The sequence below is a fragment of the Dendrobium catenatum genome, unplaced genomic scaffold (assembly GCF_001605985.2).
Source record: "Dendrobium catenatum unplaced genomic scaffold, ASM160598v2 original_scaffold_185271, whole genome shotgun sequence".
Classification (NCBI taxonomy): Eukaryota; Viridiplantae; Streptophyta; class Magnoliopsida; order Asparagales; family Orchidaceae; genus Dendrobium; species Dendrobium catenatum.
The window spans coordinates 466,848-487,530 of NW_021503689.1; the positions used below are offsets into that span (position 1 = coordinate 466,848).

At 37.4% G+C, this 20,683-nt stretch overlaps 1 protein-coding gene across 1 annotated transcript in view; it reads left to right on the forward strand.

The window, feature by feature from the left end:
- The window catches only part of LOC110108617, an 89,715-nt gene that overhangs the window by 58,686 nt on the left and 10,346 nt on the right, over nt 1-20,683 (forward strand). Inside the window, exons 11-14 of the mRNA XM_020839327.2 lie at nt 10,032-10,102; nt 10,199-10,252; nt 18,368-18,510; nt 18,599-18,739. Of these exons, the coding sequence (XP_020694986.2) occupies nt 10,032-10,102; nt 10,199-10,252; nt 18,368-18,510; nt 18,599-18,739 (409 nt within the window). The remainder of the gene's footprint in view (nt 1-10,031; nt 10,103-10,198; nt 10,253-18,367; nt 18,511-18,598; nt 18,740-20,683) is intronic.

A 20,683-nucleotide genomic window follows, 5' to 3' on the forward strand; every position in this document is an offset into this window, starting at 1 on the left:
ATTTCCTCCGCGAACAGCCGCCCGAAGCTTCCCCGTTGCCTTGCCCGTCCGCCTCTCCCTCTCCTTTGTCCGCTCGGTTTGGGCGAATTGAACGAATGGGGAAGAGTGGGGAGGTTTCGGTTTGCCTAATAGGGAGAAAATGGATTGGCCAAATGACCTAATTGCCCTCACTTAAGCAAATTCGACCTTTTAAAAGCTTAGGGGTAAAGTTGGCATTTCTAATCTTTCGAATTTAATAATTCTCAAAATACTCATAATTTAATATAGGTTCTATATATCAAAACGATCAGAATTTTGCGTAGGATTTTATAAAATATTCCCATCGAAAACCGACAACCTTGAATTTTTCACTTAAAATTCGTTGTGGCGCTTTGAAAAGCATGCAAGGTCTAAAACGACATTTTGCGGGTTTTACAATTCTCCCTCCCTTATAAAAATTTCGTCCTCGAAATTTAAGACAAGCTTAAGAAATCATACCTTAGTCAAATAGGTGAGGGTAGCTCTCCCTCATCTTCGATTTCTTCTTCCAAGTAGCATCTTTTTCAGATCCATGCTTCCATAGAACTTTAACATAAGGAATCTCTCTGCTTCGTAGCTGCTTAACATCATAATCTATGATCTTCTCAGGTTCTTCTACAAATGTTAGATCTGGTTGGATATCTATTGAGTCAGTACTGATCTTTTGAGCTTCATCTGAAATGTATTTCCTCAAAGAAGAGATGTAGAATACATTATGTACTCAACTAATATGAAATGGCAAAATCAATCTATAGGCCACACTTCCAACTCTCTCTCTAATATTTCAAAAGGGCCAACATACCTTGGACTCAGTTTCCCTATTTTGTCAAATCTCTTTACACCTTTCATAGGACTAACTTTGAGGCATACAAACTCTCCAACATCAAACTCAATAGATTTATGTTTGGCATCGTAGTACTTCTTCTGTCTATCTTGCACAGCCTTCAATCTGTCACGGATCAGTCTTATCTTTTCAGTAGCATCATCTACTAAATCAGCTCCAATGATCTTTCTCTCTCCTGCTTCAGCCCAACATAAAGGAGTTCGACATCTCCTTCCATACAAAGCTTCATAGGGTGCCATACCCATACTTGATTGGAAACTATTGTTATAAGCAAATTCAATCAGTGGTATGTGTGTCTCCCATTTGCCACCAAAATCAAGTACACATAATCTGAGTAAATCCTCTAAGGTCTGAATAGTCCTCTCTGATTGACCATCTGTTTGAGGGTGAAAGGTTGTACTGAAAGTAAGTCTAGTGCTCATTGCCTCTTAAACCTTCCTCCACAATTTAGAGGTGAATCTCCCATCTCTATATGATACTATCGATCTTGGTATACCATGAAGTCTAATAATCTCATTAACATAAACACTTGCCAACTTCTCAACAGCATCAGATTGCTTAATAGGTAAAAAGTGTGCCGACTTGGTCAATCTATCAATTATCACCCATATAGCATCATGACCATTTCTGGACCTAGGTAAACCAACTACAAAATTCATGGCTATGTCTTCCTACTTCCTTTCCGGTATGGGTAAAGGCTGCAATAAACCTCCTGGCTTTTGATGTTCTACCTTAACCATATGGCAAACTGTACACTTAGCCACCACTTCTGCTATACTTCTCTTCATCCATGGCCACCAAAAGTATTCCTTCAAATCTTGGTACATCTTGTTACTTCCTGGGTGAATTACATAACTTGAATAGTGAGCTTCTTGAAGAATGTCTTTCCTTAAGTCTCCAACATCAGTAATACAAATTCTGCCTCTATACCGTAGTAGCTCATCCTCATCGAGCTCAAACTCCTCCACGTGCCATACCTTAATCAAATTTAGGACTTTCTCAAATTCTGTATCTTGTGGTAAAGCTTCCCTTATCCTATTCTTTAATGTTGACTGAATGATCATCTGATTTAAGGCCACAAACTTTACATCATTGGGCTGAACTACAGAAATCTCCAACTTGTCCAAATCTTTCATCAACTCATGCTGTTGTGTAATCATCCAACTGGCACTAGAAGTCTTCCTGCTTAAGGCATCCGCTACTATATTTGCCTTATCTAGATGATATTGGATGTCCAAATCATAGTCCTTGATAAGCTCAAACCATTTCCTTTGCCTCAAATTTAACTCTTTCTGTGTGAAGATGTATTTTAAACTTTGGTGATCAGTAAATACTTCACACTTAACTCCATACAAGTAATGTCTCCATATCTTCAGGGCAAAAATCACTGCAGCTAACTCCAAATCATGGGTTGGATAGTTTCTTTCATGATTTTTCAGTTGCCTAGAAGCATAGGCAATGACCCTTCCGTTCTGCATCAGTACACAACCCAATCCTTTAAGAGAGGCATCACTATAAAGCTGAAATCCATCTGTCCCCGAAGGAATAGTAAGCACTGGAGCATTTATCAAACACTGTTTCAGTCTTTGAAAAGCCTCTTCACATTGATCTGTCCATACAAACTTCACTGTCTTTTGGGTCAATCTAGATAATGGCATAGCTATTCAAGAAAACCTCTCAACAAACCTTCTATACTAACTAGCTAAACCCAAAAAGCTCCTGATCTCCGTCACGGTAGCTGGTCGAGGCCAATCTGCTATAGCTTGTATTTTCTGCTGATCCACAGAAATCTCCCCATTACTAATCACATGTCCCAAAAAGTTTACACTCTTCATCCAAAACTCACATTTGGATAACTTAGCATACAATTCATTTCCTTTCAGCATATAACACCATTCTTAAATGATTTGCATGCATCTCTTCATTTGGGGAAAATACCAGAATATTATCGATGAATACTATCACAAATAGATTCATAAATGGCTTAAAGATTCTGTTCATGAGATCCATAAACACTGCAGGGGTATTTGTAAGTCCGAATGGCAGCACCACAAATTTGTAATGCCCATATCTAGTGTTGAATGTTGTCTTTGCTATGTCCTCTTCTCTGATCTTAAGTTGATAGTATCCTGATCTCAAGTCTACCCTCAAACTGATAAAAAAAAATCATCAATTCTTGGAAAAGGGTATTTATTCTTTATAGTCAGCTTATTCAATTCTCTATAGTTTATACAAAGCCTTAAACTCCCATCATTCTTCTTCACAAAAAAGCACAGGAGCACCCCCATGGAGAAGTGCTAGGCCTGATGAATTCTTTATTAAACAACTCTTCCAATTGATCTTTCAGTTCCTTCAGCTCTTTTATCGCCATCCGATAAAGGGCTTTAGCAACAGGATCCGCTCCACTAACCAGCTCAATGGTAAAATCAATCTCCCTGCTTGAAGGCAAGCCAGGTAAATCATCTGCAAACACTTCTGAATATTCTTGCACAAAAGGTATCTCCTCTAATCTCTTCTCTTCTTTCTTCTCTTCCTTAACATAAGCTAAAAAGCATTCATAACCCTTCCTCAATAATTTGTATGCCACCAAGGAAGAGACTATCATGGAAGTTATGCCTCTTTCCCCCATGAATTTAAATTCTTTCTCCCATAGCATACAAAATTTAAGTTCTTTCTTATTACAGTCTATGGTCACAAAGTGGCAAGACAACAAATCCATTCCTAGGATCATATCAAATTTCATTAAAGGCAATACCATAAGATCTGCTCCCAAGTTTCTATCACCTACAGTCAACTTCACATGACACCTCTTGTTGGTTTCCAACTGACTCCCATTGAGCATCAAAACTGATAAAGGTTTGAGCATAATTGAAGAAGACAAATCAACAGACTTAAAAAACTCCTTCGAAATGAAAGAATGTGATGCTCCCGTATCAAACAACACTTTAACAGGCTTGTTACATACAAAGATTGTTCCTAAATACCATGCATGTAACATAACATAAAGTTTATCTTACTTATACATCATAAAAGGAATTCATTTACATTAAATAAAGTCCATACCTATGATAACATCAGGAGAGTCTTTTGCTTCTTGCGGGATAAACCATAAACCCTCGGCTGAAAAGGTTACCGAGCTTGGCCTTGAGTTGGAGTTGATGCAGTAGACTCCACCATCCTTGGCCTCCCAACTGTCCTCTAAAAAGCATTACCTGTTATGGCCTCTGGAGTAGACTCCTGTCCCAAGATAGGGCAAGACTTTGCCATGTGCCCTGGTTGATGGCACCAGAAATAGGTATTTGTGCCAGAAAGGCACTCTCCCTTGTGAGCCCTCCCACACTTATTGCACATAACAGGAGGAGTACTGCTCTCTGAAGTGTTGGGCTTGGGCTTCTTCCAATTAGGCCTTCCAGAATGGAAAGATTGGGTAGATTTGGATCTATCTTCATTCTTCCTCTTCTGGAAGTCTCTCCTCCTCTGAGTACTCTGTAAATCCAGCTCAATCTTTTGTGCTCTCTCAACTAAAGTAGAGTAATCTTCAGTACACAAAGGAACCAATGGCTATCTAATGCTATCCCTCAAGCCACAAACGAAGCGTGGCATTTCTCTTCTGCATTAGGAATTAAATGAGAGGCATACCTAGAAAGCATGATGAAATTAGCCTCATATTATGTAATGGTTCTGTCACCCTGCACCAATCTCATAAATTTGTCTTGCATTGACCTCCTAGCAGTCATCGGTATATACCAATCTCTAAACACTTTGACAAACTCCTCCCATGTTACTTGGCTGGTAGGTCTTCCTCCAAAAGTTTCTTCTAATTGACTTCTCCACCATCTTTCTGCTTCCCCATTGAAGGCATAAGCAGCTAAGGAAACCCTTCTATCTTGTGGGCATAGCATTCCTTCCAAAATCTTCTCAACCTTCATTAACCAATCCTCCGCCTTTATAGGTCCACTTCCTACAAATAATGGTTGCTTCATATCTTGGAATAACTTTAAATTCTTGTCCATCACAGTGCTTTCACTGTCTCCTGCTTGAGTCTGAGTACTCTTTATCATCTGTGTCATAGCCGCCATCATTTGGGTGAAAGAATCCAAAGTAGCATTAATGCTACTGCCCTGAGGCTCCACTACTGCTGGCAATTCCTTCCTGACCTCTCCAGTATTGCCATCAGTGGCATCAGGTTCAGGTTCCTCAGTCCTGAGATATTGCAACAAAGCAATCTAAGCAATATATAGCACATGCATCTTATACCTACTCTAACCTATAGGATCATCCTATTGGCTCTTTCATAAAAATCAATATTCTTAAATCCCTTTGCTCTTATACCACTCTTTGTTACGACCCGGCCCGGTTAGCTCGCAAGTGCGAGGCGGGAACGAAAGTCGGAATTAATTAAAACCTTTACATTACTCAATTAACACATCTCCAAACATAAACCAAACATAATGAAAGAGCCACTAATGAGTCTCCAAATAAAAACTTTCATTTCTTCCATTCAAACACATCAACATAAAGATTTAACATAAAGTATACAAAAAGTGAATGGTGTCCAAAAAGTTAATTCCTTACATATCATCTCTAAACCTTCTATTCAAAACATAAAAAATAGCATAACAAAACCTGCCGCCTGTCGTCTCCCTATGACGGTACGTGAGGGGAGGTCTATCCGCCATCTATCCTCTACCCGAACCTCCTGTAAAGTGTCCCACAACATGGGTGAGTCACAACTCAATAGGTGCAAATGAAATTCAATTAAATTTAGAGTCAAGAGAAGAAAACTATAACATGCTTTGGTATTTTAACAAAAGAATCATCAACATATATCAACTTTTGTTTTAAGGAGATGCATGCCTTTACCTCAACCTTCAAATTCTTATTCCTTTCATAACATTTTCATTCTTCCTTTTAAAACATTATGCGTCAAATGATAGTCTCAAATGCATATAACATGAATATGAAATGTTCATAATAGCTTAATATGTAAATATAACACCCGTCTCGAAAGTATCAGTACAACTTGTACTGATCAGGTACATAAAATTGGTCATTTATTTATCATTGGTTCATTAGAACCATTCTTTACCATGGCTCATAAGAGCCTCCTTTACCATTTGATACTTCCACGTCAACATGCACATACACTTAATACTTACATATTCATAAGAGATACTTTTGTAAACTATTCAAATGTATGCTTTCATAATGATATACATGTTTGCTATGCTTATGTGTTCATTTGTATGTAAATGAATGGTAAGTGTAGTACATATAAAGAAAAGAGCATGAGAATCATTCATGAGTTGTACAATTGCATAAAAAAAACCTTTATGTTTGCATCAAGTGTCCATGAACTTATACAAGGGAACATGAGTCATAAGAATATCATAATGAGCATAAAAGAAATTGTCATTTCTATGTATTTGCATGAAAGAAGAGTTTTCTAAATTTAGAAGTGTCTATTCCACCTACCTCAACTCGTGCACCTCTTTCGTTTGTCCGGTCAAATCATTTCCTTCAACACAATTAATATCCAGAAGAGACATACAAAAATGCATAAGTAAACTAGTCCCTACACAATTTCTTAAATCATTAATCTAAGGTAATAAAGAGTTCTTCCTAATATCATGTCTATGATTTCACATTAAACCCCCTCTACCATTCATGATATCCCTCACTCAAAATACAATTAAAATATCATTAATTTTCGGATTAGAATAAATCAAAATTATGAAAACTTGCATTACATGAAAAAGCCCTACAATAGTCTCTAAAATCCTTCCAAAAGCCCATTAGAACCATGAGGATAAAAATTTCCTTAATTAGGGAAAAACCCTAAATTTTAAAACTCAAAAAACCTTACAATGTTTTCCCATAAAAACTTCTTTATGTCGTTAGAAACATCTTTTGTGAAGGCATTTCCAAAGAAGGACAATTTTAAATAAAACCCTAATTTCCAAAGTTCGTATTTTTCATAAAAACAACTCACATTAGGGTTTAAAAACATCTCTTAACCCTTCCCTAAACTTTTCTCAAAGGAATCTTAAAGAAAACTCAAGTTTTCCTAAAACCCTAATTTAATTCCTTTAAAGAAAACTTAAGGAAAGAAGGAGAAAACTCAAGCAAACATCTTACCTTAGCCTTCCCTTGGATTTCCCTACGATTTCCCCCGCGAACGTTCGCCGAAAACCGTCGCTCGAAGCTTCCCCGTTGCTTTGCCCGTTCGCCTCTCCCTCTCCTTTGTCCGCTCGGTTTGGGCGAAATGAACGAATGGGGAAGAGTGGGGAGGTTTAGGTTTGCCTAATAGGGAGAAATGGGATTGGCCAAATGACCTAATTGCCCTCACTTAAGCAAATTCGACCTTTTAAAAGCTTAGGGGTAAAGTTGGCATTTCTAATCTTCCGAATTTAATAATTTCCAAAATACTCATAATTTAATATAGGTTTTATATATCAAAACGATCAAAAATTTTGTAGGATTTTATAAAAATATTCCCGTCGAAAATGACAACCTTGAATTTTTCACTTAAACTTCGTTGCGGCGCTTTTAAAAGTGTGCGAGGTCTAAAACGGCATTTTGCAGGTTTTACAGGGGAATTAAAAACTAAATTAAAAGTTGGATTGCCCTTATGGTTTGTGATGTATTTTGGGTTGACCAATGTGCCTGACACATTTATTAGGCAGCGAATTATATATTGCAACCTTTCATTGAAAATTTCTTAGTTGTTTATTTTGATAATATTCTAATCTATAGTAAGATGAGATGATCCTTTGATTCATTGTAATGAAGTTTTTATAGTTTTAATGTTTAAGAAATTATGATATTTTGTGCACCTTTGCATTTTAAGATGATTGTTTGGTGCATGACTTGCATGAAGACATTCAAAAGAAATTGGCAATTAAATATGATAATTGTTAGCTTTCTGATGCAAGCAAAAAATTTGGGTGAGGACCCCAAATTTTTGCAAGCAAAATAATATCCTTGCTAGGAAATAGAAATGACACAAATTAAAGAAAATATACAAAATACCAAAAAAGAGACACTTTTCTATCATAATAAGAAGACACTTACAACTTTTGACACAAACACAAATTAAAGACAAAACCTAATGATGCTTCATTCCATTAGAAGAAGGATACAAGTGGGGTGTAAACTTGCGGGTAGAAGAAGAGATAAGAAGCCGAGAAGAAATGGAGACAATTTCGCAAGCTTTCTCAAAGAGGAAAGGAAGGAGGGAAGTTGGACAAAGCTCGCAAGCTTTTCCAAACAACAAACCCGTGGATTTTTTCTTCCAAAAATCAGCACATCAACTCTTCCTAAAACAGCCACAAACATTTCTATTTATAGGCACAATGAGGGCAGCCAAACAGCCCAAATATCTCCCATTAAACCCATTAAATTCAAGGAATATAGAAGGCCAAAAGACTGCAAACAGTTGCAGGAAAACTGCACAGAAAACATGAAAAATCCCATGGAATTTCCCCCCAAACAGCCACCAAACAGCGGTAAATAAACCTATTAGATTTAGGGAAATGAAAGGCCAACAGCCATAACACAGCAGCCCCCAAACGGTACAACAAAACAGAGAAGAAAGCCGGAGGAACCAAGCAGCAGCCACGGGAACCCAAGTGGCAAGGCACGGGAAAAACAGCCAGCACAGAGAATCAAGCAGCCAACCACGGGAACCCAAGGGGCAAGGCATGGAAAACAGCCAGCACAGAGAATCAAGCAGCCAACCACGGAAACCCAAGGGGCAAGGCACGAAAAATAGCCAGCACAGAGAATCAAGCAGCCAGCCACGGAAACCTAAAGGGCAAGGCACGGAAAACACCAGCACAGGAAAATGAGAAGACAAAGGGGAGGAGAAGAGGCAAAGTCCACTACAAAATGAATTCAAGACTTAATACCAAACTTTTTTGGATTAATGAGCTAGGAAGTGCAATAAATCCCCCAATCATTGAGCTAAACTTTAGCTCAAACATTTATGAGCTAAAACTAAGTAAAATTCCAACATTTTGAGCTCAATACCAAGTAACCAAGGCTCACCCGAGAACATCAGAAGCCCAAGGGTCAAAACAAATTCTTATAATGTGGTGGCATGTAAAAATAGGATGTGATCTCTATTGTCTTGATTTCTTAGTTCTATGTGGTTTAATTAGGCTTATGCATTTCTCCTGAAATTTCTTTGGTTCATTTGTATGTTTTTTCCATTTTTTGATTGAACATATTATTTTCTATTAGAAAACACATTTAGGTTTCTCTCACTCCCGTGATCATGTGATCTATTAAGTATTGGTATGCTATTTTTGCTATTAACTTTGTCCATGTTTATATGTTGGGTTTTTCTAGTGCTACTTAAACTCCCGTATTTGAGCATATAGAGCTACTCTATCAGTTTGAGAGAAATACAACAGATGCCTACCTAGGACTATGATGATACAAATAAAATAATCTAATGCATATAAAGGGACTTTGGCTAAATAAAATTGCAGAATTTTCTTCTCAATCTTGTGTGTTTCGGTGGATGCTGGATTCCTTTGATAGCTGCAAATGAATGCCATGTTAATTTATCTCCTTGTGCCAATGTGAGGCTACGATTTTTCTCTTTTTTGAATTCTTTTCTTTAATTGTTTTCTTTTAAATATTTTATGAATATTATGAGTGTTCCTAATTTTAGCCAATTTTTTAACATCGGGTTACAATTGTGGCACAAAATCTTAATCAACTTGATAATTTTGTTGGTTTTAAATTCTCTTTGAATTTCTTTGATGTAATAATTATTGAGTTATCATTTAATTTACATTGCTTGTTTTGGCCTTAAGGCGAGAGATGATTAATTCTTATTTAATTTGGTGGCCTTTGAAACTGTGAATCCCAAATATATTTTGTGATGTGCATCTAGATCCTATGATATTCTGTATCACTTTTATTGTTAACAAATAACATAATATATCTAACATGCTTATTAGCTAAGTTTAAAAATTATTGGTCTATTTAAATTAAGCTTTTATTATGACATCTTTTAGAAGTATTTTGCACCTCAATCAAATTGCAATTGTATTTGACTTGTAGCATGTTGGTTCAATTGAGTTTAGATAAGGCTAATGATGATTATAATTCTATTTTGATGCACTTTTTATAAATCAACTATAATATTCTTCTTCAGGTTTCAAGTGGATTCAGCTCCTGCTATTGTGTTCGTAAAGGATCCTAGTGTCATTCCTCTTGTTCATCATGGCATGGCTTAAGCTTTATTCCTTACCATGTTTATTAGCGTTATGATTGTCTTTTGTTTATTTGGCACATTAATTGTATTTTTATATCCTACTGCAGGTAGTCTGAATAGTTCCCTGTTTTTTGAACTAATGGAGAAAAACAAAAATCAAGGTAAGTTCTTCGCAATCACAATTGATAATGTTCTACTTGTTTCTAATGTTTAATTGCTTCATTATATTTTGATGAAAGAATAAATGTTTTCTTGCATTTGGAAGTGATGTTTTCTGGCATTTTATGGGGCTACTAATTGAGAAAAAAATAGAATAATTATTGATTATTTGAAATAATTACCGGTTAGAAATTATGAAATGTACCTTAGTTGATATTTTTCTTTTTTTAAACATAATTTTATAACAAGATAATGACATGAGTATAATGTGAGCAGTTATGAAGTATTGCCAGATTATAATTAAAAATACAAAAGTTCATGTATTTATAGCACAAAATTAGACGTTGGATGATCCAATAGTATAATAGAACAACAAAGGATAGAATATTAGTCATTTGAACTATCTTGATTGATGTGTAGTGAAAAATGAAGAGTGACAATATATATTTTCTTGATTACAACCCCGTTTGATAAGTAAGATTTGTAATCTCCTATCCATCATAACAGCGTCACTCAAAATGCTCCCATTGGCCATCTATGTTCTTACTAATAGAAGGGAGAGGGGAATCTCTACAATTGGAGAAATAAATTATGATGGCTTGCTTTCAAAGAATGTAGAAACCATTTATGGAAAGGCTAGCAGGGATGGACATTACCATGCCAATTGGCGAAATAAATTATGATAGCTTGTACCTGAATATTTGATCTCCTCAAATTGAGATGAGCCTTAAAATAATCAATGAAATTTTTGCAAAGATTTTGCAGAAAGCGCAATGTTGGGGAATGCTTTCATAGACTACCTTCTATTAATATCCAGAAAATTGAGCTAGTCCACAAATTCTCTTGCATTGGCATGGTAATGTCCATCCCAACCAAAACTTTGGTTGTAGGAGTCCTCGGCAGATGGTTGTAGTAGCATCCACTTACAAAGGTTTTCAAAGATAGAAACATTATTGAAGTTGAGGAAAACCTATCTAGATAGGTATGATAGATTGTTCTACATATGCATTGAAATGGGGAGACCACTTAAGTATATGTATCGGGGAAACAGTGTGTTAACCTCTGTATAAAGAGCAAGAAGGGAAGAAAGTAGAAATCCAGCGTACATACCTTATGCTCGGCGGATCCACGAATTCTGCAGCGAATTCAGCTAAAATCGGCGCCGTTTGCATCATTTCCCTAAACTCCTGCGCGAAGCCTGCGATCCGTAGCTCCATCCTCTTCGTTAAATACCCGAGCGAACGAAGACTTTGGGTCGCTATTCCAGTTCGCAAGCTCCCACGACTCCTTCATCCAGTAGCCACACCTTTTCTTCCTTCCCTCCAGCTCTCTGCTCTCCCGCTTCCACACACGCGAAAGCTCCGCTCCTACTCCTTCCGATCTCCCAGCTCTCTCCGACCTAGCTTCGATCCGAACTCACCATTTCCTCCTCTGCCTCTTCCGAAACCACACCCACATCCAATCGGCGTAAAGCCGCCGTCAGGGTTCGATGGGCCCAGCCGTTTGAACCCAGCCCCATCCGGCATTACTCTTGCGATTAAAGCCACCGGACCTTCAGGTTCGATCGTCCAGAGAGAGAGAGAGAGAGAGAGAGAGACGAGAGGATCCTACCTCCCTCCGACGACGTTCTCTTCCTGTCGGATTCGGAGTCACGACATTCTGATCGGAAGCAACACAAGAACTTGCCGCGGTGAAGGTAGCGATCTCCCTTAAGGGAGCTTCTTCGGCCGAATCCCCTGTTGCCGAACAGCCCCCTTTTAGGGCCTTTTATTATTACAATTATTTTATTTATTTTTTATATAATTAGTTTAGTTTAAATTATGTATTAATAATAATTGATTAAATCTAATCAACAATTATTATGTTAATTATAATTAATCATTTAATTTAATCATAATTAGCTAAGTTATTATGTTTAATTAATATTGATTATAATTAGTAACTAATTAATTGCGCTATTAGTTTTTAATTAATTAAAGTAATTATAATTAATTATTTTTATATGATAATTAATTATTATTAATCATTAATTAATCATAATTAATTAAATTTAATTATGTTTAATTATTTTAATATAATTAATTGTTAATTAATTATACATTAATTATAATTAATTAAATCTAATCATAATTTATGCTAGCTAATTAATAATAATAATAATAAATTGTAAAGAAGAAAATGTGTCACCCTCTCTTACCTCGGCATGCGTGTTGGGCCGACAAACCACCTATGCACACCTTTGTTGAGCGTGGTAGGAGGGAACCTGGTGCGACACCTACGACGAGGTAGGCGAGTGACCCCTCGATCCATGTGCCAATACTGACAACCCCGCGAAGGTACGAATTTTTCTAAACTCAAAACCCTACTTCAATGTTCGTGGCGGACCGGAAAACTGCCCATGCAAGCCTTTGTTGCGCATGGTGGGATGGGACCCCGGTGCGGCACCTACGGCGAAGCGGGGTCACTCATAAGTACCTCCGAGCGGGGGGAAAGCAAATTACTTGTTTAAAAAAAATGCTTTTTTTTTTTAAAAACCCATGCACGCCTTTGTTGACGTGGTGGATGAAAAAACAAAATATCACCGTCGTGGTGTCTCACAAACACCAACCGGGCACGTCTTTATTGATGTGGCGGGTAGGCGGCCTCTTGGTTTTTTTCCCCTAAACGGGGGAGACGTCGGGAGGCTGTCAAAATTTTGTCTGAAATAAAGACAAGGACTTGGAACAATTTGGGACTTGTGGACTTAAATCAAATGGACTTAAATAGACTTGAACTCAAATGAACTTGCAAGTGGACTTGATTGACCTCATTTTGAACTCGGACTTGAACTCTACAAGACAGCAGGGGACTACTTGAACTCAAATGAGTTGAACAAAGGACTAGAACTTGAACTCATTTTGGATATGAAATATAACTTGTAATTTGACTACAAAGACCCGGACTTTAAATGTTAAATGTTTAAATCAAAACAAAAAGAATACAAATGCTATTAAAACTTGGAATTGTTCAAATGAACATCAACAATCAAATAGAGGACTTATGGAATTCAATATTATTTGAAGCATATTTGCAAGCAAGAATCGAATGAGAAATGACATTGATATACACTTGAGTTTGAATGGTTGAATATGGACTTGAGCTAAGCTTGAGCTTGAAGCTCATTTGACTTAAATAAATTATGATTTGAACAATATAAGGTGCAGGAACAATAATGAAATTTCATTTGAGCAGCAACACAATCAAATTTCATGACATAAAGTGATGCCCTCAAGTGATAACACAACTTGCTTGCAAAAAGAGAGATCAACAAGATCTCTACCTATAAGCTATGGCATGAAACCTCCAACGAACGTCAAAGATCCATCATGAATTCATAATCAAATGCAAATGTCATCAAGCCAGCTCATCATACAAGATTTAAGTCATCTTCATGTGATAGTGGAACACTTGTAACATTCAATATGGCTTGCATATAGCTATGCTCATCTATTACGAACACAAGAGCAAAATGAAGTCAAGTATATTGAACCTTACAAATAGAGGGGATTCGATATGCAACAAGTGCAAAGGGGTACGAGCATACAAACTCCTACAAGCTATTGTAAAAGATCCATTGCACGCCTAATGTGTTATCTACAAGTAAACCTTAAGGAGTTCTAAATATGATTACAATCAGTAGCATGGAGTTTCCGTTGCACGCCTAATAAAATTTTCTATCAAAAATTCAAATTCATGCTTTAAAAACACTCCTAAGAACCTTAGAAATAACTTTTCTAAAAGCACTTAGTAGAAAATAGGTTTTGGTTAAAAAGCCCTAATTTCTCTTTCTCCAAAAATCTCTCCAAAATCTTCATTTCTACTGTTAAAATGTTCCTCTAATAAATCCCTATTTATTCCTTAAAGAAGTTTGGAAGAAAAACACATTTTCTATAAAAACCCTAAAATTTCGTTCTCAAATTTCTTGAGATTTAGAAGGGGAAATGAAAATCTAAAACATACCTTCTTCTTCCCTTGATCTCCTCTTCGATTTCTCCTAAAATTTTCGCCGGAAAAACGCCTTGCCCCTTGTCCGACGCCTCACGCCCGCTCCTCTTTCTTCCGCTCGGTTTGGTTGTGATTTGCAAATGGGAGATGAGGGAAGGGTTTCGGTTTTGTCTAATAAGAGGAATTGGAATTGCCAAATGTCCATTATGCCCTTAAGAAATTTTCGCCAACAAAGAGGCTTGACGACGCGAGCATAGAAGCGAACAGTATCATCTTTCGTCAACAAAGAGGCTTGACGACGCGAGCATAGAAGCGAACAGTATTATCTTTCGTCAACAAAGAGGCTTGACGACGCGAACATTAAAGCCAACAGAATCCTTCGTCGATGGAGTGACTCGACAACACGAACATTGAAGGCGGCGTGAGCATTGAAGATTCATTTCTTCATTCTTCGTTTTCTTAATCGCAGGCTCGGTATCAGAACTCGGTACGGCTCGGTACCACTCGATACCATGCACCGCTAGGTACTCTGTACCGCTCGGTACTCGGTACTGCTCGGTACCGCTCGATACTCGGTACTGCTCAGTACTGCTCGGTACAGGAACTCAGTATCGCTCGGTACTGCTTAGTACAGAGGGGTATCGAATTGTACCAAGCAGTACCGAGAAGGTAGAGAAAACTTTAAAACAAATCTTATAATAAAATATTGTTCCAACCAGCAAGCCATGGGAAAGCAGCCAGAGAGGGACCTGAGGAGCCAACACAGGAAACGGGGCAAAGGAGTTACGGGAAAGCAACCAGGGAGGAGAAACGAAAAGACTACCAGCCATAGCATTGACTCACAAGGAAAAAACCAAGGATACACAAGAATAGGAAGAGGCAAGCTCCACTCCACATACCTTTATGAATTAATCAACTAGGAAGTGCAATTATACCACCAAATAATGAGCTAAACTTCAGCTCAAGCATTGATGAGCTAGCACCAACTAGAACCCCAATTTTTTAGCTCAAAACCAAGCAGCCAAAGCCCATCCGAGAACAGCAAGCAGCCCAAGGACAAGAAGGACCCAATTGCAAGTAAACTGTTATGCTGGGCCGGCTGGACCGGTCCTCTTTTACTCCAGAAGGCCCAAGCTGGGCGAAAATCAGGCAGAAAAAAGAGGGGGGGGGGGGCAGCCCTTGTGGGCCCAAGCAATGAACGTAATAAAACTTTAGGAGGAAAATTTTGAATTAAGGGGCTATTTAGGGATTTTTAATAAGTCCTTTTACTTTAATTAGGAGGAATGGTGTGAGTTAGGGTTTCATCTTGAGATTTGCTGAAATTTTGAGATCTACTTGTGGATTGGGGCTCTAGGCTTTGCTAGAGAGTTTTGGAGAGTGGTTCTTCCTCTCGAATTGAAGAACATTGTATCTTACTTTGTTTTCTTGCATCTACTAGTGAAATCTGTGTTTTCCCTCCCTAATTTCTACTGTTTTGGTGGCTTACTGCTGGGACAGCTGTTTTTCTTCTGTTTTCGTACTAATCTTGACTAGATTGGCTTGCGAACCCTAAACTTGCTTTACTTAGAGACGAAGGATACAGGTGGGGTGTAAACTTGCGGAGAGACGAAAGAGATTAGAAGCCGAGAAGAAGGGTGGAAAGAGCTCGCAAGATTTCCAAAGGAGGTGGAAGAAGAAGGTGGACAAAGCTCGCAAGCTTCTCCAAGAAAATCCCAAGGATTTCTTTTCCAAAAATTCATATATCTCTCTCTAAAATATTACATAACCCCTCATATTTATAGGTATGAAAGGGGGAATACAAACAACCACACTAATTGAATTCTCATAGGAATCCAAACATCACAAGCCACGGAAAAGCCCCCTGCTTTTCACGGGAAACAGCCCAGCCATGGAACCGAAGAGGCAGCCACGGAACCAAAGAGGCCCGCACAGAACCGAGGTGCCAAAAGGCACGGAAAGGCCCCCAGCTCGGAAAACCAGCAGCCCACTGTAGGAACCAAGGAGCCAAGGCACGGGAAAAGCCAACCGTGGAAGCCAAGGCACGGGAAAACAAATAACCTTGGCATTCCAAAAGCCATTTTGGAATCCCAAGGGACAACTTAAATTTAAGACATAAAAACTATAAATAAAAATAACATAATTAAGATAACTAATGAACTAAAACCTAGCTAATTAATGTGCTAACCTTTAGTTCAATAAATAAACTAAAAAACCAGCTCATAAATGAGCTAAATTCTAGCTCAAAATTTTTTGAGCTTGTAAGCTCGAGGAAAGTCAAAACCAACTTATTTTGGGTTTGAGTTGACCCCCCCTTTGCCTACATCAGACTCCCCTTCTTGAGAACTCATCTCCCGATGAGTTAGCTTTTGCTTTCTTTGGAGGAGGTGAAGACGGAGCATCCAACTCTTTGATCTTTTCTTCATATTTCTTCAGGATTTCTTCTCGTTCTTTCAGAAATCGATCTTGTAAACGCTGTTTCTTCTTCATATACCTTTCTGTACATAAGTGCATCCATGATTGAAGTTTGTACAGCTCATACAGCAAAGGATTTGTTGATTCTGATGGAATCCATCTATCCATAGGATCTTCAATTTCATCTGGCTTGCTTTCTCCAATTTTTTTTTGTCTTTTTTCATTTTTTTAAACGACTCAAATAAAAAAAAAGACTCAACGATAAACTTGACCCAAATAAAGACTCAATCTAAATCTTAGACTCGCAAGACTCACACAACTCACAACAAGACTTGACTTGACAAACCAAAACAATATTTGACAAACCAACCTAGGACTTCCTAACTTGCTCTGATACCAAATGATGCGGGCAAAGTTCCGGGGGATGGGGGGGACCCGAGGACCTCTGCCCATAAGGAGGACAGACCCGACTAAAAGAAAAGGACTCCTACGAAATTAAACGAAAAAACTCTTATATTTCAAATAAAAGAACACTCTTATAAATAAAAACTCACAAAATAATTTGAATCAAATAAAAATTAAGACTCTTACAACTTTTGACTCAACCAAGACACCCTAAACTTGCTTTACTTAGAGACGAAGGATACAGGTGGGGTGTAAACTTGCGGAGAGACGAAAGAGATTAGAAGCCGAGAAGAAGGGTGGAAAGAGCTCGCAAGATTTCCAAAGGAGGTGGAAGAAGAAGGTGGACAAAGCTCGCAAGCTTCTCCAAGAAAATCCCAAGGATTTCTTTTCCAAAAATTCATATATATCTCTTTAAAATATTACATAACCCCTCATATTTATAGGTATGAAAGGGGGAATACAAACAGCCACACTAATTGAATTCCCATAGGATTCCAAACATCACAAGCCACGGAAAAGCCCCCTGCTTTTCACGGGAAACAGCCCAGCCACGGAACCGAAGAGACAGCCACGGAACCAAAGAGGCCTGCACAGAACCGAGGCGCCAAAAGGCAGGGAAAGTCCCCCAGCTCGAAAAACCAGCAGCCCACCGTAGGAGCCAAGGCATGGGAAAAGCCAACCGTGGAAGCCAAGGCACGGGAAAACAAACAACCTTGGGATTCCAAAAGCCATTTTGGAATCCCAAGGGACAACTTAAATTTAAGATATAAAAACTATAAAGAAAAATAACATAATTAAGATAACTAATGAACTAAAACCTAGCTAATTAATGAGCTAACCTTTAGTTCAATAAATGAACTAAAAAACCAGCTCATAAATGAGCTAAATTCTAGCTCAAAATTTTTTGAGCTTATAAGATCGAGGGAAGTCAAAACCAACTTATTTTGGGTTTGAGTTGACCCCCCCTTTGCCTACATCAAATTGTAACACATGTTAAATCTATCCCATTAGTGCTCTGGACAATATAAGCATTTTCTTTATTAGTTTGGTTCTTTTCACCCTACCCTCATAGTTGCTTGCAATTCATTCACCATTTCAGCTTGAAAGGCTGGCTTGTTATAGCTATAAGAAATTATGCTTTTTTTCATCGTAGTTAGTAGAGTTTAGTGATTTAGAATTGCATGCCTATTCCGTTCATAGGCATTTTTATGTTATCTTGATCTTAATTTCAATTGATTCCAGAATTTATACAATCAAGTTGTGCAAGTTTTCAGATTCTATAAATTACCGTTTTGCTATTTTCTTTTGTAATCCAGAACTCCCCCAATTAAGAAGCGCAAATTCCATGGAGTTAGGTTGTGATGCTAAAGGTTTTTCTCGTGCTGGAAATTATGCTGAAACTTGGTATTGTGCAATTGTTGCTGGTCGTCCTGGCCTTGCACTAAACAAAATGAGAGAAGTTTGTTTCATTGCTCAATTTTCTACTGATTTGTGGAACAGTACATCTTTATCAAACTTCTTGTAATTTGAATTTATAATTATTATAGGCCATGCGCAGGATCCAGAATATATTAATAGATGATTTTGGCTCCAATGGAGAGAAAACTTCCATTAAAACTCCTGTAGCTGCTGCAGTATTTAAAGAGAAACGACTTACATTTGCATGGCTAGATGGGGGAGTTCAGAAGGTTTGTCAATTACGTCTTTGGATCTAATAGCTTTGTTTCTCCATTATCCTTTTCAGTCATAGTGCAAGTGCTGAACTTGTTCTGTTTTAAAGTTGGAGTTGATTTAGATGTTGGTTATGCTTACATAATGGTCGATAATTTCCCTTGTGGGAATTACGTCAATTTCACAGTTAATTATCTTTGTAGCAGGTTTGTATACGTTGTGTTATGCAGCTGCAAGAAACATTAATTATGATCCCAGCCCAGAAAATGGGATTGCTTTTAAAAAAAATACAGTTACATTTATGAAAAACCAAGTGCATCAGCATAGATGCATGTAATCTAAACTGCGATTGTTTGCTGTCCCAGCACTACATGGAAGTATTATTAATAATTTCCTGTCCCATTCAGAGTAGCCAGGATTATATCTTCTTTCTTTTCCATACCTAAATAACATTTTCTTAAACCATGTCTGCCCCTTGCAATCTACATTTTAGTTTGGCGCTCAAACCACAGTTCTCTAGTTCGATGTCATTAATCTAGAAAACTAAGATAACTTGTGTAATGTGTCAATCCTGCACACGCGCTACAAATAAGAGGTAAATTCTTGTAATTGTGCTTTGATTATAAGTAGTTTGTCTTAAAATTTTCCTGCTCAGTTTTTAGTGAGAAACATATGTGTTAAATATACAAAATATAACTGCCAAATGATGTACCACATGATAGCTAGGTTTCCAACCTCTTTGAAGAAAATGTTTTTTATCAGGAAGTTAACAGTTTCCTGCCTGGGCAATATATTTATGCAAAACGATTTATATTGATATATGCTTGGTCATCACAACATCTAAGTGGCTAATTTCAGTTGTATGATCATTTAAAGTTATGTTTAAATGAGGTCCTGCATGATAATTTTTGGTGCTGTCCATCTGCTCAAGTTATTGACTTGGTGGTAAAAAATTTTAAAATAATAATAATAATAATAATAAGTTATTGGCTTGGTGGTAGCCTCAATAAATTTCGTTAATTATGTTTATGGTACACACAACTGTGACTACAATTTGAAGCTGTACCCAATTTTTCTGGACTGTATGGTGATTTGAAACTGTGTTGATATATCAGTTTCAAAAGTTGATCATCTTCCATCTCTTGAGTGGTCGAGATTATTTGTAGGATTATAAATTAATAATATCTACTACAAAAAGAGAACGATGAGCATAGGCTATGAATGAGACCATGTCTAGCCTCCAGAGAAAGAAGAATGATTTGTCAATGGAATTTCTATGTAAACATCTTCTATTTCCAATTCGTTTAAGCTTGGCTTTTTATCTTTTGGTGATAGGATGCTAGATTCTGGGTGGTTTGATTGTTACATCTCTTTTATCCTTTTATGAGAAGATTTCTGCCATTTCTATTGATATCCTCACTTCATCACCAGGAAAATTATATCAAAGATCTATAATGCAGATTGTACTGAAATGTTTCATGTTGATTTGAATTAGGGGATAATTGATGTAGAACTAAATGCATAGGTAATTATGCAATGTTGAAATTAAACGCCTTTTAAATTAGAGCAACAACTTCTAGTGATTTAAATAAATCTTGAAACAAGAAAGATGCGATTTAAGCTTAGGTCAAATTACATGATAAGAGTTAGAATCATGAATAATCAGTTCCAATCAAGCTTAGCATAGCATGGGGGATTTTCAAAAGAAATCCCTAAGTTAACATTTGGACTAGTCACTAATTGGATCCACTCATTCACGCTCTTGATGTTTGGCTAAGCGGAGATAAATTGCACAACCTTTATTATGCCACAATTGAGAAGAATAAGTAGGTAAAAGGAAAGGGAAGGAGCTTATTCAAAGGAAGAGATATGATGCTTCAGTGTGGACGTTTTCGGTGCCAATAAAGAGAAGGCAACAACCCGAACCCTTATTACATGTCTTGGACGGCAACCTAGCACCT